We start from the raw sequence: 24,057 nt of genomic DNA, 5'->3' as shown, positions 1-24,057 counted from the left end.
AAAAAAATACTTAACTTTTGACCTTAAAATTGTTTAATTTTTCAATAATATATCAAATTTTCAATTTCAATTTTATAGTACTGTTTCCCTCCGTCTAATTGAGCCTTTTTACCGTTGAAGTAAAAGTTCTTCAGATTCATTTCTTCCACATTAGAAATCAATTCCATCATCCGCCTAATCCTTCACTTCAGCATTTAATAACACAATTAGACAGAAATTTACAATATTATAAAATTAAAACTAAAAACAAATTTCCGTATGCTATGCTATTAAAAAACTGAAAGTTCGTCATAAAATTGGAATTAAATACACATTCAGTATTCTAATTGAAAAAAACTTAAAAGTTCCAAGTTCGGTATTGAATAAAAATACAGCAAACTAATTTACACTTCAAAATACTTCCAGGAAGAGAAAACTTAATGAAAGCAGGCAGGGCGTAAACATTTATGCCTTACCGTGAAAATTCATTCTTCAATTTGAACAAGATTTTTACAAAAAGCCAAATTCATGGGATAGGGATAGATAGGGATAGGGATAGATAGGGATATGGGTTCTAGTAAATGAAAAGTAAACAGTGCAAATGATGTTGTTTCCCTTTAAACACAAGGCTCAGTGACACTCTTCAACTCTCTCGGGCTCCTCCTTTTCCCCAGCCGCCAGTCGAGTACTCGGCCAAGCCGATGCTCCTGCAAAATTCAAATTTAAATCCCATTCTCTAACATAGTTTTGGATAATACGTAAATTTCCAAGGAGAGAAACTACATATACGAAGGCCAGCCCGGTCGCACTTCTTACTCCTCTTTGTAACACTCCCCTTTAGAGGTCAGGCATCCCACATGATCACCATAGCTGAGCATACATTAGGAATCATGAAACCAGAAGAATCATGTTCATCAAAACCGATGTCCACAATTGGATATATCTAAAAGAAGTCAATGAGCCATGTAGATATGACGGCGTGCGATTTACAACTTCTACCAGATTGCCCAAATAATTCCATCTATGGACAAATACTACAATACCAGTGTTCACACCTAAATGACTTGCTACATACATTGAGAATGTGCCATAAAAGATATGGTGTTTGTCCTCTCTCTCTCTATACATATATACACGGATACCAGGATTTCAGGCCCCCCCCATCGAAGTGCAGTCCGGCTACCCTAATCCAAATCGTAGAGCATTTTGCACTGATCAAAAATACTTCAATCCTAATTTGGAGGGAATATGATCAAGAAAATTAAAGAAAAATCTAGAAGGAAGGAAAAATAAATAAATAAAATAAAACAACCTAAAGGTAGGTACCCAAATTTGATGCTATTCCAAGACAAAAATACCAATCACCAATTTGTTCGGAGTCTAAAAATGAGTGCAAATATAAACTACCCACTTCAAAGAGAACCACAACCCTAATTAGCACTGTAACTAAACCTATGCGCTCGCACCATCTACAGAGGAAAATGTCATTTTAACATTGGACAATAGTGTGCAATGTTAAAACCAAAGCAGATGCCACATAAATCAGAAAATGAAAATGTCAATATCCTCTTATTCATGGAAGTATTAGGCATTTCAAAGGGAATGAAATGGAAAGCAGTGTTGAAGGAGTGTGGCAAGACAATGTGTGATGGTGAGACACTCAAATTAGATGGAATAAAGCGAAGGCAATAGCCACGCCCTTACTATGCTATTTTATTAGGCCTTACAGAATTAAGAAATAATTACCATATAAACTGCCTGATGCCCAAGTTCCATCCTCAAAGTCTAAATAACATCCAAAGTTAGAAAGTACAACCATAAATAAAAATACAGTCCCCGGTAGCAGTCCTCCACTTTAATTAATAACTTCACTAGACTCTTGCACCAACCAGGCTGCTTCCGCCCCCAGGCTGTTTTGGAAGGAGGAGTAGGGTGCGGAGGGAGACCCACCATTATCAAGCCACCAACATTAATAAGTTTCCCTAGTCCCTGCTTGACCTAACTAACGGAAAAGCATCATGGTGCTGTTAAAAAAGGCAATAGAGATATAGGACAAAAGAATATTGTCGTGTACCTAGGGTTTGGATTGGAATTCGGAAGGATCCAATAGAATTAAGACCAAGAACAGAAGGATTGGAGGGAGAATTGGACAGAAATGAGTGAGAGTTGCAGAAGAACAGAGAGGGGGAGAGATTAGGGAGAAAGCAGAGGGAAACGAGTGGGAATTCGGAGGGAAATCTGATTTCAGTTATCCATTCAAAAGCATACATTCTATAACTACCTCAGCCTATTTATAGGCTATTCCAACCTATCTAATTGAGAAGTACAATTATTATCAGCAACCTAGAGTACAATATAGCAATGCATGTAACCAACTACTATTATAATGACCATGATAGCCTTGGGGATCCTTAGGGTTGTGACAAATATGAGGAACACTCCTAGTTGAAGGATCTCAGCCTCTGTGAGGGTATCAAGAGTGTCATGCCATCACAATCAAAGAAGTGGAAGTTGACTTGATGGAGCTATTAGTTCATTGAACCTGTCTGAACAAGCATATTACAAAATAGGGCAAATTGCCCCTAGACCCTTGTGATTTGGGTCATTTGCACAAAGATCCTTTGTGGTTTAAAAATGGCTCCAGAGCTCCTTGTAATTTAACATTTTTGCTAAAACACCCCTTCTATCACAAACAACATTAACTAAACCTTAATTAACTTAAATAAACTAACTTAACTCTAATTAAGTTATATTTAACCAAAATAAAAATAAAAATAATAATTGAAAAACATAGCAGCTCAGTCGGCAATGATTCCAACGAGTGGAACATCTCCAGCCAATGCCAATGGATTCCATATCTGAAACCCATAGAAGATTTTCCGCTACAGCAAAGTCAACGATAATTTGTGGTCTTCACTCTTTGCATTGTTATTTTGGTACAGCTTTTTCAACCCTAGAAGCTCCTTCCACAGGCTTGAACATTACAAAGCCTTCCATAAGAACAAGTCAAGATCCGCACAAGGACCGCCCTCTCTCCAGATGTATCAAAAATCTAACCACACTTCCCCATCACCCTTGTTGTCGACAGGACCATTGACAGTTGTAGAGGCAAAGGCACAAGCTTGTCTTCCACCAAAAGCTTGTCAATGTGGAGCATGTTGACCAGATCTTCAAATCAGAACCCAAAATCTCCAACACTAAAAAGCTTCGAGATCTAAGTTCTCAGAACTCCATTTGGCTTCTCTATCGTTAATGTGTTCCAAATCTAGAAACCAACAACATTGCCCACAACTTTCCAGTCCCTAGAACCATTGTCAACCAATGGCTCAAAACCTCCATCCAGCTTCTTCCCCACCAATGGGGTACAAATCAGGACCCCATCGGCATTGGCTAGTGACATTCCAGGCTTCCAAACCTTGGGATCATCATCAGCCGATTGAAATTGGAGTGTCTTCTTTTTATTTTTTTTATTTTTAATTTGTATTTTGGTTAACTATAACTTAATTAGATTTTAATTAGTTTAATTTAACTTAATTATTAATTAATGTTTAATTAATGCCATTTATGATGGAAGAGGTGTCTGAGCAAAAAATTTAAACTACAAAGGCCTCGGAGCCACTTTTAAACCATGAGACCTCTCTGAGCAAACAGAACCACAGGCAATTTACCCTACAAAATACTTGGAAGTTGGTCCAATCACCTATGCTCGACACAAAATCACCACATACACTAGCATTATTAAGCATGTCACATGAACTTGTCTAAATTAGTGAAACAACCATCTTATCACAGGCAATGATATGAGTCATGACCCCAACATACTTAGTTGGAAAGCAACTAAGATGTTCTAATTATCAAGCTTACTATATACTGTGGTAAAGGTGGTGATGAAATAGCATCAAAGGCCTCAGTATGGTAATTAGACATGCATCTAATAAGTGCCATATTGGCCCTTCAGACTAATGTGAACTCACAGAGTTCTTTGAGTCATTGTATTTGAGGAAGTTGCATAAATGTCTTCCAGCCACCGATCATATCAAATTCTTGAGTTGCAAAAATACTATTATATCACAAGGTGTCATAATCATAGTTGTCAAAGACGCAATGCACACTAAGCCACGAAGGTGCTTGGATTCCAAGGCATAGGCCTGTTCAATGCAAGGCACACATCTAATCAAAATTTGTATATAAATACCTGTTATTTCCAATATATACCTAGAACTAGGTTAATGTAAACTCAAAATCACAAATGACAAATTTATATGACTATAATAACAATTAATATTATTTAATTTGAACCTAAATGTTACAAAAAATAAATAAAAATAAGAAACAATTAAAATTGCTTTATTGTTACATAAAAACAACATAAAATAATTCATTTAAACAAAAAAGAAAAGAGGAGAAAATCAGTGACAAAAACACAAACGCAAGCAAAAAAAAAAAAAAAAAAATAGCTAAAATTATAGAACAGTAAACAATCAACAAACAAAAATCCCCCCCCCCCCCCCCCCCCAACCACAGGTGGTTCAAAGAAAACAAAGAAAAAAAAAAAAGTAAACTAAACAGTGAACTACCAAAAAGATTTCAATAAACTACAAACAGAAAGGAAAAATAAAAGAATAGTTGCCGGGGGTGGTTTACCTGCCTCTGGCAACATTGCAAGTGTAAAGCAGGTTGCTAGGGTGAAGACCATGTGCCATCACCTCTTTCCAATCTATGTGATTATTCTTTCATATTGACAAAAAACAGATTCTACAATTACAAATCAAGCTAAATCCTCTCAAATATAAATACAACAGGCATGCACCTTTCACCTAGGCGGGCACCTCACCTCAGCTGGGCAGAGGCACCCTCCTTTGTGCCTTTGACAACCATCATAATCAATCAAGAGGAAAAGAGGTAATAAACCAACTCAATGTGGATTTGATAAATTTGCCTCAGCAGATCCCAACCAATTTTACTCTCATAGTGCCAATCTGCCGTGAATCAACGGCCTTGCATGACACATGACTCCTATTATGAGGGCAACAAATTTTGTGAATGAATTTTGAGCGCCCACAATAACTCATTTCAAGTACTTGGAAATCACTTATTTATATTAGTCAATTACACAAGCACCACTTATTCTTTTGTAAGAAAACTTAAGAGATAAGCAAAACATGCACATTTTCAAAATAACAATGAAGCTAGATAGATAATGGGAATACGGCATCAATAACTTTTGGCCTTAAGTGATCAGAGGACCAATGCATGCCTAACCAAAGACAAACATATGCCTAGTTCACCAGGAGCACAAGTTATATGCATATCTTATGACCATAAATTTATTCCGCACCCAACAAGAATGATAGTTTGTAGCATCCATTAGCTGCTGTCTGACCCTGATGTAAAAACAAAAAAAAAAGTTTCTACAAAGAGGAGGCACATAGTATATTTTACCATCTGCTATCTGAAGCATGTTTTAATCCTCATCACTGTCATAGACAATAGCCATTCTGCGATGTGTTGATGTCTTTCTTGGAGGAGAATCTTCATCTGACTCGATCTCCTTGCGCTTGAGACTACTACCCCCAAACTCCTTGGTTTTCTGCTTTGGCTCCTGAGTGAATATCAATAAACAAATTTATAAATCATATTACAGGGTTTATAACTGTAGAGCCCACCCAAAGAAGACTCAAGAACCACCCAAAAAAAAAAAAAACCGTTCCCGAATAAAGAATAAAAAAGAAAAGAAAAGTAGCACACTGTTACAACCTCCAGAACAGGAATATTGACTCCTCAGACAACAGAGAATAAGCATCTACATTACAGAATGTAAAAATAACTTGGAATTCAACACATCGTTGTATTAAAACCTTAAATAGGATTCTCCCTCTCTGAAGTTATCCAGGTTCTTCTCAAGTATCTCCGTCTAGTTAGCCAGCAGGTATATCAAGGCAAGATTCCATTTCAAGTGATCTGAATATGTTCCCCAAACAAACCAATTGACCAAATTAACCTAAACCTAGTGAAAGAATCACAATTATTGACATCCCTGAAAATCTGTTATTTAATTCAATTTATTTTTCCTCTCTGTAGTCTGTAAATATAAGCAGTGGCATCATTAACTGCAGTTATAGCCGATATCACAGCATTTATAATGTCAATTGACTTCTAAAAGTTACGTTAACAATACAAATCCATACAAGAGAATAATGTGGAAAAATTTTACGTTGGATGCCCTTCCTGAACAACCTTATAGCAAGGGAATGATGAGATTAAATTCCACCATCAACTTCATATGAAAAAATTTCCTGAGATGGTCGTGTTCCATCATATGCGCAACAAAGAAAGTCAAATTTCTCCTATTGCCCATTGGCAAGATTCCATCTCAAGTGATTTGAATATGCTATCCTCGTAAATTGATTGGCCAAGTTAATGTAAGCCTAGTGAAAGAGTAACACCTCTCGACATTTGTTTTGTTCACTTTATTTTCTTGTCTGATTCTTAAAATGAGCAACAAAGAAAACAGCAACTTTCTCCTATTGACCATTGGCTAGAGAAAATGTATAAAACATGGATAGACTTCTCTAGGCTGGACATATATAAAAGCTACTTGGTAGACCAAATATCTTCTGTACAGCTTATCTCAACCAAGAGGATGAATATTCACAAAAATATCTGCATACCTCAATCTCCTCTTCTGATACTTCATTGGCTGCTGCCTCTTCTTCTTCATGGTTTTCTACTTCATATTCATCCTCCTGCTCTGATTCCTCTACTGTTCGACGTTGTGGGGACCTCTCCTCTTCTTCCCCCTCTGTTTCATACTCAGATTCCTCTCTCTCGCTTTCAGAAAAATCAACTGGACGACGAGATGACTTCAGTGGGGGCAAGGATGACTTGCGAGGCGTATCTTTATGTCCCTGTGGCTACAAATCCAAAAGACACTTAATTTTAGTAGGAAACAATAAAAGAAAATTTGATTTGTTCAGATAGTAACAAGTACATGCCTTCTTAGCATTGATAATACGCCTCTCAGCTTGAGCTTCCATTTCCAAGTCTTCTTCAAATCGACGCCGTGAGGCCGAACGACGAGATTCAAAATAATCTCCCTCATCATCCTAACCAAAAGTGGACAACAAATTGTATTAGGTTCTTGTACTGCTCTACCAATATCTTTGCAGGTATAACATTAAACCACAGAGGAAAGAAGGATGGAATTTACTCAATCAATTAATAAGGTCCTTTACTCTTTTTTTTAGGGGAGGAGGCCACAAATGGATAGAGAGAGAAGACAGGCTATTAGATAAAAATAACCTGCCTTCTCTATTAACTATTAGTAGCAAAAGCAGCACAACAAATTCACTACATGTGCCAGAGACATATAAGACATATACCAAGTAAACAGGAACTCGATACAGACCTCATCTAGTGCATCCTCCAAGAAACCAGGTGAAAGTTGACGTTCTCTGCGTACGGTTTGCGTGTACTTGCGATTAACCTTTTCTTTTTTGCGGCTAAGCATCTCGTTGGCTCGGATTGTCTGACTTGCAGCCTAAAAAAAACAGCCGAAAGAAAAAGAAAATATTCACAATGCTAAAGAAATAACCACATTTATTAACTAATTACCTTTACAACTAACTAATTACCTTTTCTTTCTGCTCTTTTTCCCTTTCAGGGTCAATGTCAGTGATGCAGTTTTTGACCTTGTAAACTTTTTTATGGCGCGAGTCAACAAGAGCAGTCAACAATCGATGGGAGTTGGACGACAAGGATGATGGCATAAACCTCATCTTCTTCAGTAATCTTCCCTGTGACTGAAGGATTCCCTGCATTATTGGCATAAAGAAAATCCAGGATAATTCCTGCTTCAGTAATAAGTCATGCAAATAGATGACAATGTGTAATCAGGGGGAAAAAATCATAAATTGGCCAACAATGAAGGTCTGAAGTCGCAGCTTAACCAACCATGAACCCCCAATTTGAATTCAGTTGCATACCAAGCCAATATCCCAACTCTAGGGGTGAAAAGCATATGCTAGTTCTTTAGTTAAATCCACAAAACAAGGACAAGAGTACATGATATAAAACAACTTCAATGCATACTTATAACAAGATGTGTCTGCCTGTGCGTCAAAGATTGAGCTATTAGCATAAATGCATGTCCATCAAATATAAAAAAGACAAGCCCCATAACTTCTTCCCAAGCCTAATGAATTTTTTTCCATAATTGGCATGCTTCTTATTTTTTTTACATTTCCATTCCCAGCCGAGCCATGTGGCCTTGAATTACGGTTGGCCGCAAATGCATTTCATGCAAACTATTTTAGCATCTACTTGAATCTTCATACAATGCTTTCATGCCACCTCAAAGAGGTCCCCTTGGTGTAATTCCATATTATGATCTTGTCATGTGCCTACAGTTATAAAGGCGGGAATTACAGTTAAGGCAGTTTACAGCATTAATTTCAAATTGTAATAAATTCAAGTTGTAATATTTGAATTTGAAGGCAGCCGTTGGCACCTTCTCCTAGCCAGGATCATTATAAAAACTAACTGATCCCACTCCATTGATCATCTTGGAATACAATTGATTCACTTCTCCCGCCTAAACTCTTTCTATCTTACTGTCTCTTTCTAATTCCCCCTCGCTTTCTCTCTGTTCATCTCTCTCCCCCTACTCAATTCCTTCCCCAATTCTCCCAGCTTCTAGGAGAATTTCCATTGTTAGACCCAACTTTAACAATTTTGGTATCAGAGCAAGATCTAGGCAATGGTTGAATCCAGTCCGTTCACACGATAGCAGATGGAACTCGGATGAAGCAGATGTAGGCACAATTGCAGCAAGTCATGGTGGCCGTCGCAGATATGCAGATCTCGATAGGGAACATGGAGTCAATGATGGAAAGGAGGACCGAAGGAGCAATGGAACGATGGCACAAAGAGAGCCACGAGCAGAACAACTAGTTACGGGATCAAATGCAGCAATTCATGCATATGTTCACCAGCCACAACCCGGTAAGACTTTCCCCCGAGTTTCTGATGCGGTTGATGATCAAGACTCGACCACGCTAGAACAGTATCGCCAGAATAGTATTTTAATACTTCATATATTTTAAGATTCTACTTGATTTAGGATTCTACTTCATGTTTGATTAGGGTTTTATTTTTATTAGGATTTTAGTTGACTTTTACTTTGAATTTATTTCTATTAGGATTCTAGTTGACTTTTACTTAGGATTTATTCCTATTAGGATTCTAGTTGAATTTTATTTATAAATATTAGATGGATTTGGATTAGTCAAACACTATAAATATGCCTAGAATATAGGATTTGTAATCAAGTTTTCTCAATACAAATTTCAGCAACCTATTTGGGTTTTCTTAGCAAAACAGTTTTGTTTTTGTGTCTTCTTGAAAGCTAAGCTTCGATCATTGAAGTTTGTTCTTTCAAAGGTTTATTTTGGTGTGTTTTCTTCACACATGCGCTACATGCTGCGTCAGTTTCCTCCCCAGGAGAGATTGGATCTGATCTTACCAAGGCATGGTCTTGCCCACCAGACTAAAGGATCCTCGAAAATCGAGGCAAATCCAGCAGCAATAGGGGAAAATACATTGGAGAGGATGTCGGAAGCTTAAGCTGCTCACAATCAGCCTGGCTTTCCGATGCTGAAATTGGAGACCCCCTTGTTTGATGGCACAACCCAAGGTGGTGGGTGCAACAATGTGAAAGAATGTTCAGTGTATGTAATATACCTGAGCAATAGCGGATCACTCTAGCCACTGCCTATCTTAATGATACTGGAGATGTATGGTCCCAAGGATGGATGGGAGTAAAGGAGAATTATAATTCGGTTGAATTTGTGGAGGACTTGTGTGAGCATTTTGAAGACCAAAACATGATGGATGTTGTGGAAGAATTCAATAGACTAAGACAGGAGGGATAAGTTCAACCTTATCAGCTCAAGTTTGAGAAGCTCAAATCACTTATGTTGATTTTGAATCCTCACTTGACAAAAGGATACTTCGTTTCAAGCTTCATAAGCAGCTTGAGCGAGGAGTTGAGGCCAACCGTGAAGATGTTACAACCTAAAACCATCAAACAAGCTGTCGAAGGTGCAAGGTTGCAGGAATTATCAGTGGAGGCCCTGATGAGGAAACAAAGGTGGCAAATGAAGAGGGTTCTCTTTGGAGGATCCCAGCAAGGAAACAAAGGATTCAACCAGGGAGGAGGAAGGAACAACCAAGGGATGAGGGGGGGGAACCATTCAACCGCTGCCATTCCTGCTCCAATGAACAACAGAAGGATTGTGGAACAAAGGAGACAAACACGCCTCTGTTTCTGTTGTGGAGACAGATATACCCCAAAACACTAGTGTAGGCAACAATCACCACTACCAGAAGGAGAAGGAGGGCCAGAGACAGGGGATGAAGGAGTGGGAATCCCAGCAAAGTTAGAAGGAGAGGATAACGTGGAGATTTCACTGCATGCTTTAAGGGGATTGCAGGCTAGTGATCCTCATCGACAGCGGAAGCACCACAGCTTCCCAGATGAGAATATGGCTAAGAAATTGAATTGTGACCTCACCAGCACTCAACCATTATTGGTGACAGTGGCCACTGGCCATTAGGTAATGTGTAAATCAGCCTATGTAGGGTTCTGTTGGCAAATGCATGGGGAGGCATTTGAGGCTGATTTGAGATTGCTTAAACTTGGGGGTTGTGACATTGTACTAGGAGTAGATTGGATGAAGGGGGTCAGTCCTATCAGCTTTGATTTTAATAACATGGAAGTGACATTTGAGAAGGAAGGCAAGAGAATGACCCTTACTGACAACTAGGGGTGTGCAAAAAAACCTCCAAACCATAGAAACTGACTACACCAAACCACACCGCACTGCACCGCGCGATTTTTTGAGGCTAGAGGTTCAGCACAGTTTGAGAAATTCCCAAACCATGCAGTTTGCAGTTTAGGATTTCTCGATTCAATTAAAAATCGAATTGGCTAAGTATTATATTAATAAAAATATATATATATAAGTTAAATGTAAGGCTCCCGGCTCCCTTCTTATTCTTCTCGTTTCATCTCTCTCTCTCATTCTCTTCCAAGAACACTACTATATAAATCACTGATTTTGCAAAATCCAACCGTCAGATCTTGAATCCGACCGAATTTTTATCGTGATTTTCTTGAATTTTACAAGAAGGTAAGTTTTTTAGTTTTATCAACTTTATTTCAGCATAGATCCATGATATATATATATACTCGGTTTGAGTTTGGCCAAAAGTTTAAGCTTAGATCTATGAAGATCTAATTGTTGGATCTTGCTGGTTTTTTGGTATGTTAGTTGATGGGGATAAGGGTATCAAGGGGTTGCCTTTGATCGCCAGAAAACCGCCAGCCATAATGGCCGACGCCAACTGGAAGTGTTTTTCCGTTTTCACCGAAAATTAAAACTAGATCTATGAAAATCTAGCCATTAGATCTAGCTCATTTTTCGATATATTAACCGTCTTCGTTTGGCGTTTCTAATGGTAGACTCTGATCGTGGGAATAACCGGCCGACGGTCGTCGCCAATGACAACGGTTTTGGTTGGTATGGCTTGTTTTTGGGGTTGGCAATTCTTAGGTGATTTGATCATGCTTTTATTCAATTCTCATGTAATTTGATTATCTTTTTAGGTGATGTTGACGATTACGGTCTCCGAAACCGTGAAGAGGAAGCACTAGATGAAGCAGCAGAGGAAGCACCAAACTATGGAAACCGCATCGCACGGTTTGGTTTATTGCCAAACCGCATATGAGGTTTGGTGAATTAAATCTCCCCTAAACTGCCCAAATCGCACCGTGCCCACCCCTATTGACAACACTGAAACATGGATGATGAGTAAAATGATCACAGGGAAGAGGTTACACAAGATATTCAAGAGTAAGTGGGCATAGGTGGCCCAACTTTTTTGGTAGAACAAGTGGGGGATGATTAAGAATAGGAAGGAGAACTAAAGCTACCCGTCAATAGTCACTTTCCACCCCAGAGACATTCTTGATAAACTTCTAGTTGAATATGAAGACCTATTTGCTGAACCCAACTCCCTTCCCCCTCCTAGACCCCTTGACCACTCCATCACCCTCAAACCAAATATCGAGACGGTGAACATAAGGGCCTATCAATACCCTCCCAAACAAAAGGCTCAGATTGAAAAGATGATAAAGGACATGCTCCACAAGTCCATCATCTAACCCAGCCAAGGTCCCTATGCTTCACCAATACTCCTTTTCAAGAAAAAAGATGATAGTTGGCATTTCTATGTTGACTACTGCCAACTTAACACCCAAATTGTCAAAAACAAATTTCTTATACCCCTCATCAAAGATTTACTAGATGAACTGAAACATGCCACCATTTTCACCAAATTAGACCTATGGTCTAGCTACCATCAAATCCAAATGAACCCAAATGACATACACAAAACAGCTTTCACCACTCACCATGTGCAATATGAATTCCTAGTGATGCCCTTTGGGCTCACCAATGCCCCAACTAACAGCTTTCACCACTCACCACGGGCATAATGAATTCCTAGTGATGCCATTTGGGCTCACCAACGCGCCAACCACATATGGCCCATTTGAGAACTACCTTAGAAGTCTTCTTTGATGACATGCTCGTGTACAGCCAATCTTTCCATCAACATATGGCCCATTTGAGAACTACCTTAGAAGTCCTAAGATCCATCCAACTGTTTATGAAGAAATCAAAGTGTGCCTTCACACAACAGGAGGTGGAATATCGGGGGCACATTATATCCAATGTTGGAGTGAGCACTGATCCGAAGAAGGTGACAACAATGACTGCATAGCCAAGGCCAAACAGTGTAAAGGCCTTGAGGGGGTTCCTAGGATTGATAGGGTACTACAAGTAATTTGTGAGGGACTGAGTAATTAGCAAGCCTCTTACTGACTTGCTAAAGGAGGGATTCATTTGGAGTGGTAAGGCAGAGGAAGCTTTTGAAAGGCTTAAGAAGGCAATGACCTAAGTGTCTACTCTTGGTCTACCAGACTTCACAAAACCATTCATATTGGAGACAGACGCAAGTAGCTTCGACAAGGGTTGAGTATCTACGACAAGGAGCTATTGGCAATGTTGATAGCGATGGATAAATGGAGACATTACTTGGAAGGGGGCCAGTTCATCATCAAAATTGACCACGAAAGTTTGAAGTTCTTGTTGCAACAAAGATTGCATACTCATTTATAGATAAAGGGGATGACAAAGCTCGTGAGATTGGATTATGTGATCCAATAAGGGGAAGGAGAACAAGAGATCATTGTGTGGAAGAGGGACCATGGCAACAATCGCCTCAATTACTCCTAACAGGTATCAAGAGATCATTGCCAACTATGAGAAGGATGAGTGGTCTAAAGGGTTGTTGGAACTATTATAGACCCCAACAGTAGACTTGGATTTACCCTGACCAACAAAATAATACGGTACCAAGGGAGATTGCTAATTGGGGACAATGAGCAACTCAAGGAGAAAATTCTCCACTCGTTGCATGGGTCACCCCTAGAAGGCCACTCAGGTATACAAAATACTTACCATTGATTGAAACAACTATTTCATTAGCCTAAGCTGAAGAAATGGGTGATGGAGTATGTCCTAAGGTGTGACACCTATAAAAGGTGTAAGCATGAAACAGTTGCCCCTTCCGGGCTATTGTAGCCACTAGACACTCCAGGGCAAGCGTGTCAATGGACTTCATAGAAGGTTTGCCAAGGTCAAAAGGGAAGGATTGTATATTAGTGATGGTAGACAGAGTCACCAAATTCGCCCATTTCAAAGGTTTGTCACACCCTTTCACAGCACAAGAGGTATCTCAGCTTTTTTTTTTTTTTTTTTGGATCAAGTGGTAAAACTCCAAGGAGTACCCCAATCAATCGTATTAGACCAAGACAAGGTATTCACCAGTCTATTATGGAAGTAGTTGCTAAGGTGTTTAGGGACCACACATCACTTCGACCAACCATCCAAAGACAGATGGCCAAACTGAGAGTACACCCTATACATGTATCAAGTGTTTAAAAACTTACCTGGGTTGCCTCTGTTTTCTACAACCTATGGCTTGGCATAAATGGTTATCTCTGGCCCAGTGGTGGCACAACTCTTACTACCATAGTCCCCTTAAGATAACCCCATTTGAGGCCCTCTATGGGTATAAACCACCTTTGTTGCCAGCTATTTCCAGGCTAACTGGCTGTAGTTGATTCATATCTACACCAAAGGTAAGTTATGCTAAAATTATTACAAAAGGAATTGTCCAATGCTCAAAACAGGAAAAAACAGTTTGCAGATCGAAGGAGTGAATAGGAATTCATAGTAGGAGACCAGGTTTTCTTAAAACTGAGGCTAGCTCATCCGAAGGCTCTAGCACCAGGCAAGGTTTCTAAGCTAAGCCCCAAATTTTATGGTCCCTATCTTATTGTAGCAAGGATGGGAAAGGTTGCATACAAGCTGCAATTACCGGTTGACTAACCAGATCCACCCTATATTTCATGTATCCCTCTCAAGGGATCAACCAGTGCCAACACAGTAAGTTAAGCCTTACCAACCTTACTCATGAAAGCTCAGAAAAAGCCAGAACCCTCGGCCATCATAGACAAGAGGGTTATTTATCGACATAGGGCTCTATCAAAAAGTCTTTACTGAAAATGTGAATTCCTTTATTAATTCTCCCTTGTGAGAGTAAAATATATATATATATATATACGAAACTTCCTCTACTGATTAGAAAGTTCCTAAATGCTAGCAAGATTATAATCCTAGAATAAGGAAAAAATACAAATTTGTAACATACAACAACTATGGAAAGAATAACAATAAAAGATATACAACTGGAATAGGAAATAAATCAAGAAATCATTGATTGATTTAGGAATCAATCATTGGCACCAGATCTGGAACATATCCGTTGACACTCCCCCTCAAGCTTGAGAGTGGATATCATTAATTCCAAGCTTGCTGATAGTTCTTTGGCATACGGTTGCAGGTAGTCCTTTGATTAGAATATCTGCTAGCTGATCATAAGAAGGTATATACGGAGTACAAATTAAGCCGCTATCCAATGTTTCCTTGATGAAGTGACTGTCTACTTCAACATGTTTAGTTTTGTCATGTTGAACTGGATTGTGAGCAATACTTATGACTAATTTATTGTCACAATAGAGCCTCATAGGACATGTCGCTTCAATTTTCAGATCATCTAGAAGAATTTTCAACCAAAGTAGTTCACAAACACCTAGAGCCATTGATCTAAACTCCGTCTCTGCACTAGACCGAGCTATAACATGCTATTTTTTGCTCCTCCAAGTCACAAGATTGCTTGCTCGAAAAGTACAATAACCCGAAGCAGACCTCTGATCCACCATTGAGCCAGCATAATCTACATTTGTATAGGACCCAATACTCATACCCTAACCTCTTTTAAACATAATTCCTTTCCTCGGTGTTCCTTTCAAATAATGTAATATTCTGTAAACAACTCTTAGATGGGTCTCTTTAGGCTCATGCATGAACTAACTTACTACTCCTACTGCATAGGCAATAATTGGCCAGGAATGGGCCAAATAAATCAACTTGCCTACCAGCAGTTGGTAGGACCCCTTGTCAACTACCTTCTTCTCTAGGAACTCACCTAACTTGTGATTAGGCTCAATTGGAGTTGCAGCTTCCTTGCAACCTAACAACCTTGTCTCCTTTAGAAGATGCATAATATACTTTTGTTGGGAAATGAAGATACCTGCCCTAGAATGGGCAACTTCAATACTTAAGAAGTATTTTAACCACCCCAACTCTTTGATGTTAAATTCATGAATCAAGCGATCTCTGAGTTTTCCCCTTCCTTCCTCATCATTTCCCGTGACACAATGTCATCAACATAAACAATTAGTACCGTCACTCCCCTTGTGGCCGAGTGATGGATAAAAAGAGTACGGTCCCCTTGACTTGGTTTATATCCGAGATTTAACCTAACCTGTGCAAACCGGCCAAACCAAGCCCTGGGAGACTGTTTAAGGCCATACAAAGCTTTGTTCAACTTGCATACCACATTCCCCTGAGTGTTTGGGCTATACCATGGTGGCAAATCCATATATACCTTTTCTTCTAGATCCCCATGCAAAAAAATCATTTTTAACATCAAATTGGTGAAGTGACCAACCTAAATTTGCAACTAGGAACAGAAGCACTCTTACAGTATTGAGCTTAGCAACCGGAGCAAATGTATCTAGATAATCCACCCCATATACCTGAGTATAGCCCTTGGCCACAAGGCGTGCTTTGTACCGATCAAGAGACCCATCTGATTTGTACTTTAAGGTGTACACCCACTTACATCCAACCGGGTGTTTACCTTGGGCAATGGAACTGAGTCCCAAGTATTGTTCTTTTCTAGGGTTGCCATCTTGACGTCCATAGCATTTCTCCAATTCTCATCCTTCAAAGCTTCAGAAAAATGTTTAGGAATGGGAATGTTGTGAAGGTTGGTTAAAAAGGCTTTATGTGGAAAAGATAACTTGGAATAGGACAAGAACAAGTGTAAAGGGTGTTTGGTACATGCTCTTGTGACTTTCCTAAGGGCAATGGGCCAATCAAGGTCATTTGGAGGTTCACAAACAGAATCCATAGGCTCAGGAATATAATAGTTACCTGATGTGGGGTTAGAAGGGCTGGCAATGTCATCATTTGTAATAGATTAAGGACTAACAGTAGGTGCAGGAGATGTATTAGATGTAGAAACCTACATTGGGTAAGGAACTAATAGCCGTCGTCTTGAGTAAACCTAAAATGGGTGAGGTGTCTTAGGGTCAAGCTCCTCCTAAGTCATGTTAGGAACATCTTTACAATCAGCAGGAGAAAAATTAGAAGAATTGGGCTGAAGGTGATCTTCATTTGTAGTGGACTGATTTTGGATACCATGATCATTGCTGAAATAGGAAAAATTTCAGCAAAAGTCACATTGGCAGAAACAAAGAATCGTTTAGTAAGAGGATGATAACATCTATACCCTTTTTAAGTAGAAGAATACCCAACAAAGATGCATTTCAAAGCCCGAGGATCTAATTTACTCCGGTGTGGACCATGAATATGAACAAATGCAACACAACCAAAGATTTTAGGTTTCCAGCCACTAAGAATATGAAGATAAGGAAAAAATCTTGTCAAGAGTTGAATTAGACTATGGAAATCAAGAATTTTAGAAGGCAACCGATTTATAAGAAATGTAATTGTTAGGGCAGCTTCTCCCCAATAATGATTAGGGACATTGTGATGGAAGAGAAGTGCTCTTATGACAGCTAGCAAGTGCCCATTTTTCCTTTCTACCACCCCATTTTGTTGGGGGGTGTAGGGACAAGAGGACCCATGAATTATTCCCTTTTGCTGAAAGAAAGTTGTAAGGGATTGATTGAAGTAATCCTTAGCATTATCAAACCTCAATCTCTTGATTTCTACTCCAAATTGAGTACTAATCATGTTGTAAAAGAAAGGAAAAATTGTACTCATTTCAAATTTATTTTTCATGAGAAAAGCTAAACAACTCGAGTACAATCATCCACAAACACAATAAACTACCGTACCCCAGAAATATTAGGGATGGTTGCAGGACCCCAAACATCACTACGGATTAGAGAAAATGGAAGGGAAGTCCTCTTATTTGATGAAGGATAAGATACCCTTTTATGTTTAGCTAATTCACAAACAGAACATTGGAAATCTTTAATATCAAGATCCCTAAATAAAGCTGGAAGCATGACTCAAATAGTAGAAAAAGAAAGATAACCAAATCAAGAGTGGTATAATAAAATCTGATCTTTATTGAACTGAACTAAACATGACATAGGGTGAACCTCCTCCTTTGTCTCCTGCCCATTTGGTCCATCTAGATAGTATAAACCTGCCTTTGCCCTAGTAAGCCCAATCATCCTCCTCAACTCCTTTCCCTGAATTTTATAGATATTAGAAGAAAAGTTAACACTACAATTGCTGTCCAAAATAAACTTTTGGATAGAAATCAGGTTAGTGAACAGTTTTGAAACATGGAGAACATCTTTGAGAATAAGATGTTCATTGAGAATGATATGTCCTTGACCGACAATAGTGGTCAAGGATCCATCTGCCACGGCTATCTTTTTTGAGCTTGGCTTTGGCTTTAGGTGATGAACGGATTGGAAAAAGGGGTCATATGATCAGTTGCCCCGAAGTCTAGGATCCATTTATTAGGTTGAGTAATTCCTGAAGCATGTAAGGAGAGAGATTGAGATGAAATACCTGAAAGTGCAAGGGAATAGGTACTTTTTTCAGTCCTTTTGTCAAGAGATTCCAACAAACCTCTTAGCCTTTCAATTTCAACCTTATTAAGTTCATCTTCAGTTCTGGTTTCTTTTGCTCACTTTCTTGAGAATTGCTGGCCATTTAGGCTTGGCCATGTCCTTGGCCCCTCGGTTGTCCTCCTTTGGTAGTTGGTTTTCCATGCAATCTCCAACACTTGTCTATGGTGTGCCTTGGTTTTTTGCAAAAGGTACACAGTAGAGTATTTTTGTCTACCACCTTCCTATCATCTCTAGGCCCTTCACTAGGAGTCTTTAAGAGATTAGGGCAGAATTTCCAAGTTGAGGAGTGTCTAACATTACTACTTTCCTTCCTTCTTCAACACGAATTAGAGAAATTACCTCATTAAGGGAAGGTAAATAATCTTTTCCTAGTAATTGAACTCTTACTAGGTCAAATTCCATGTTAAGGCCAGCCAAAAAATCATATATCTTCTCCTTTTCTACAAATCTTCTTTGTAAAGCAGTATCTTCGTTGCATTTCATCTTGAGACTTTGATAATGATCTAACTCCTACCATAAGGTTTGTAGGATGTTAGAATACTCAGTAATGGATTTCCCCCCTTGCTTGGTTGCTGCCACCTTGGTCCTTATTTCGTATATCTGGGCAACATCCTTAACCTTCGAATAGGTGAGGTTAACAGCTTCCCAAATATCCTTGCTTGTAAGTAGAAACATCACGGTATCACTTATTTCAAGTACCATGGAGTTCCACAACCATGACATAAGCAAGGAGACTTCTTCATCCCAAGCCGAGAACATAGGATCTCCCTCCTTTGGACCGGTTCCCAACAAGTGGCTAAGTTTCCCTTTCCCCTTGAGAAACGTGCGGATGAGTTAGGACCATTTTAGATAATTTTTTCCATTCAACCTATAGGCCGCTTGGAGATTTTGCAATTCTCCTCCTGATCCTATACTTCAAGAACCAACAAATGGAGTATCTGTTGTGCTGCTAGTAGCAGTCAATTCTGGGGTTGCTGTCAGATTAGGAGTGATTGACATATCAAAAGGAAAGGTTATGAATGAAGCAACAGCTTTTCGGAGATAGCGAGAAGGAAAAACTCAGCTACGAAGCGAACAAAAGGTAGCTGAAGATAGCAAGAGGAAACAACACGTCGAAGAAGACGGAAAAATAGAAGGAACACACAAAAAACTGAAGCACTAGGTTAATGGCTCTGATACCATGCCAAAAAATCTTTACTGAAAATGTGAATTCCTTTATTAATTCTCCCTTGTGGGAGTAATATATATATACAGAACTTCCTCTACTGATTAGGAAGTTTCTAAATGCTAGCAAGATTCTAATCCCAGAATAAGGAAAGAATACAAATCTGTAAGATACAATAACTATGGAAAGAATGACAATAAAAGATATACAACAGGAATAGAAAATAAATCAAGAAATCATTTATTGATTTAGGAATCCATCATTGGCACTAGATCTAGAACATATCCGTTGACAGGCTCCACTGACACAAGTTCTCATACATTGGTCCGCCCTACATCCAGAGAACAACACTTATACCTCCCAGACCTTCTCTCCCAATTTCCTAAGGCTGCAGGACTACTCTGAATTTCTTGAGGCCAATAAATGTTTCAAGGCGTAGGGAATTGTCATGTGCCTACGATTATAAAGGCAAGAATTACAGCATTAATTTCAATTTGTAATAAATTCAAGTTGTAATGTTTGAATTTGAAGGCAGCTATTGGCCCCTTTTTCGAGCCAGGATCAGTATAAAAACTAAGTGATCCCACTCCATTGATCTTGGAATACAATTGATTCACTTCTCCTGCCTAAACTCTTCCTATCTTTCTCCCTCTTTCTAATTTCCCCTCACTTTCTCTCTATTCATCTCTTTCCCCCTACTCAATTCCTGCCCCAATTCTCCTAGCTTCTAGGAGAATTTCCATTGTCAGACCCGACCCTGACAAATCTCAATAAAGCTGCTATTATGTAATTACTAGGGCCCACCTAGAAATAGAAAGAAAATATGGCATTTAGACACGACTTGAAACAATTAGTTAAAGATCAAGGTTGGCTTGAAACATGAGAAAGGAACTGGAAAGAAAGGAAAATTTTCTATACTTCATCACTGGTTGTAGGGTTTTTGCATCTTCAAGTAACTCAATAGGAAGGATAGATTAACCAATTTCACATTTCTTTAAGTACTAAAGATTCAACTCCTAAAGATAAAAATATTGAATTTCAAATTAGGTTTCCTACTTTGATATAAGTATTTGAATAATGTTTAAAAGTAAACACCACATTTGATCATCAGCAAAGAGAGATTTCTATTTCTTTTGGAACTGAATCATCAATGATTTATAGTAAATAGATTGAACAATAAATAATTTTTTTCATGATATAAATAAAAAAAAAAAGCTGATGTAAGGAATATTTAAGTCCTTATTCTTTCGATTCTTATTTTATCAAAACTCCTATTCCTTGTAAGATCATTGAAGGAAAGGTTGGTCATAAATTTGGAGAGTTTGCTTCTACACAGAAACGAAGACCTTCAAGAACGAATATTGGAACGGGTAGAACAAGGGGGAAAAAGTTAAGTCGTAAGCACATATGAACTCCTTCCTTGTGCCTTGAACTGTTGTATATATAGGAAATCTATCTGATGGGATTTTCCCTTCTTTATCTTGAGTGGAATAGAAGGAATCTTCCTAATTAGAAAATCTCAAGTAGGATGGCTTATGCCAGGTCTATGGAAAGGAAAGGAACCAGGAAGAAATATGCGATAAAGTTGTTTTCCGTCTGTTTCTATCTTGTTTGCAAAGTAATTGTCACACTACTATCTCTATTCCTCTTTCCCGGAGAAGTAAATGAGGGAAAATCATTTTCTTCCATTTTCTCTCAAGGAAAGCAAATAATTATGCTGCCTATATTTCCTCCCCATTTCAGTTCTACTTCTTTTATCTTTATCTTCCACAAGTCCCAACAAAGCCTTATTCAAAGTAATAGGAGTTTGTGTAAACAGCGTATTGAACTCAAGTCACTACCCATGCATCTTTCTCTCTATTCCAAAAGTTTCAGAGGGAGACTCAGTTATTAATATATGTATGTATGCATAATTGCATATAGCTTAAGTAATCAGATTAAATCAATTTTATTGCAACACTTTCATGAAAATAAATTCATGTTACTAGAGCTTGTGAAAACATGAGATTAAACTTAAAATAGTAGCATCAAGCATATCTTTACTAACAAAAAGGTCATCATAAATTTGTAAAACAATCCAAGAAAAAAAAATGTCATTTTGTAATCTTATTATAGTGAATTTCACGTTTTTATTTGGATAGCTTGTGTGACTAGGAACTTTAGGCCCTAAGCACTAACATGTGCAAAATATGAACTAACTGAAACGACAATGTTGTGATGGACACAAGACCTAGAAGAAAAGACAAATTAAAAAAAATAATAATAACACATAATAAGATTGGAGTGGAGCCTATTGAAGATAAAATGTGAGACACAATAAGATGGCTTAGAAAGCTTAGAAATGTGGAAGGAAAACCAGTACACACACCTGTGAAATGAATGGATCAAATAACTTAAGTTCGCAGGAGAGGAGGTTAGAAAAATGACAAGAAACCCTTAAACATAACATAATATAATGCCCTTACAAAGGATATGATCATAGATAGAGAAGGGTAGAGAACCAGAATTCATGCTGCTAAAGCCACCTAGTGGTGGTGATTGTTGAAACTATCCAATGTTCTCAAAAGGATCTTAGCTTGCCTACTTCACTTGCATTTATTTTTCTTTTCAAATTGCTTCAAAGGAAATGAACTCTTGTAAACATCTTTACAGATCTTATATATTTTTATTGCTCTATTTCGGTGATAGTAGTTTTTCTTGTCAAAAAACTTTTCCATATCCATTACTTTCATTTAAATATTTAACTTTGAATCTGCAACAATTTTGAGTTAACTGCACAAACTTAACATATATCAAAGCCTTTTCTTAACGGTAAACATATAGGAATCCACTAAACTATCAATTGACATCAAACTATCTTCATGTGTAATAAAAGAAGAGAATTGAAAACTGATTTTCACTTAAAGAATAATGTACACGGCTGGTTCCTCTTATAGAGGAGAAGATACATACATATGGACACTAATATATCCATCTTCTACAAGAAATACCATATACATATTTACACTTGTTAGGAAAGTTTCCTAAGTTAGACTTGAGGCAACTATTAGGAAATTTCCTATTCTAGGACCAGAGAGACTATTAGGAAAGTTCCTAATCTAGAATAAGTAGGTTTCTTACTCTAGATTAGGAAGGCTGCTACATCTTTGACCTTATTCCAACTTAGGAAAGGCTGCTGCATCTTTGACCTTCAGCACACGAGCACACTGGCTGCACACTGCCACATGAGCACACAGGAACACACAATCTCAGGAGCACATGAACACAGCCCACACAGTCACCCATCATACGTATGCTTCAACACTCCCCTCAAGCTAGTGAATAAATGTCTACCATTCCCACCTTGTCTACTAGATTCACAAACTGTTTGATACGCAACCCTTTGGTAAGAACATCTGCCACCTATTGGTTAGATGACACATAGGAAATTTTGAGGAGACCGGAATCCAATTTTTCCTTAAGAAAATACCTGTCAATCTCAACATGTTTGGTCCTGTCAAGCTGCATAGGATTATGGGCAATACTAATCACTGATTGATTGTCACACAACAATCAACGATTCAACAGGTCGTTGCACCAGGACCTTCAAGTCCTCTAGAATTATCTGCAACCATAAGAGTTCACATACACCAAGGGCCATAGCCCTGAATTCTACCTCAACACTTGATCTTGCCAGAATTCTACCTCAACACTTGATCTTGCCACAACTCCTTGCTTTTTGCTCCTCCAAGACACTAAGTTATCCCCTAAGAACACACAATATCCGATTGTGGACCTCCTATCAACTAGAGAGCCTCCATAATCAGCATCTATATAGCCTTGAACCTTTAAATCAACTCCTGGTGCAAAGAGAATGCCTTCGCCTAGAGTAGCTTTTAGGTAATTTAATATTCTTTTCACTACATGCATGTGTTCCTCAGTGGGATTGTGCATAAATTGACTCACTAGACTGAGAGTAAATGCTATGCCAAGCCTAATATGAGAGAGAGATATCAATTTACCTACCAATCGTTGGAACCGCCCTTTCTCCACAACCTCTCCGATAGGGTTTTCCTGCAGTTTTATGTTAGGATCCACAGGAATCTATGCTCCCTTTCCTCCTAGCAGACCTGTTTCAGCAAGTAAGTCAAGAACATACTTGCGTTGAGACAAGAAAATTTCTGTTTGTGTGTATGGAACTTCAATCCTAAAGAAATATTTCAGCACCCCGAGGTCCTTAATTTCAAATTTCTTGACTAGGTTCTTCTTGAGAAGTTCCTATTCAGCCTCATTGTTTCCTGTCACAATAATATCATCAACATAAACCAACAATATTGTTACCTTTTCTCCCATATGTTTGATGAAGAATGTATGATCCCCTATACTCTGATGGTATCCCATGGCATTCATAGCTATAGAGAACTAGCCAAACCAAGCTCGTGGGGACTGCTTGAGTCCATACAAAGCCTTCCTAAGCTTGCATACTTGCCCTGCTCCTTCGTGGGTAAAGCTAAGAGGTAATTCCATGAAGACCTCCTCCTTCAAATCCCCACACAAAAAT

The 24,057-nt window shown here is 38.5% G+C and overlaps 1 protein-coding gene across 5 annotated transcripts in view; it reads right to left on the bottom strand.

Moving 5' to 3' along the window:
* Positions 1–329: 329 nt before the first annotated feature.
* Positions 330–24,057, bottom strand: part of LOC127789848 (protein LEO1 homolog) — a 67,622-nt gene continuing 43,894 nt past the window's right edge. For 2 of the 5 annotated variants that reach the window (XM_052318878.1, XM_052318879.1), the window contains exons 7-12: positions 7,614–7,793; positions 7,388–7,519; positions 6,975–7,085; positions 6,651–6,887; positions 5,422–5,581; positions 330–686 (exon numbers count right to left, since the gene is read on the bottom strand). In XM_052318878.1, the coding sequence (XP_052174838.1) occupies positions 5,444–5,581; positions 6,651–6,887; positions 6,975–7,085; positions 7,388–7,519; positions 7,614–7,793 (798 nt within the window). In that variant the 3' untranslated portion in view covers positions 330–686; positions 5,422–5,443. Of the gene's footprint in view, positions 687–762; positions 850–5,421; positions 5,582–6,650; positions 6,894–6,974; positions 7,086–7,387; positions 7,520–7,613; positions 7,794–24,057 lie in introns of all 5 variants that reach the window. The other 3 variants (XM_052318876.1, XM_052318877.1, XR_008020673.1) reach the window with 2 other exon arrangements.

The sequence above is a fragment of the Diospyros lotus genome, chromosome 14, assembly GCF_014633365.1.
Source record: "Diospyros lotus cultivar Yz01 chromosome 14, ASM1463336v1, whole genome shotgun sequence".
Taxonomy (NCBI): domain Eukaryota; kingdom Viridiplantae; phylum Streptophyta; class Magnoliopsida; order Ericales; family Ebenaceae; genus Diospyros; species Diospyros lotus.
This window is presented reverse-complemented; position numbering and strand designations above follow the sequence as displayed.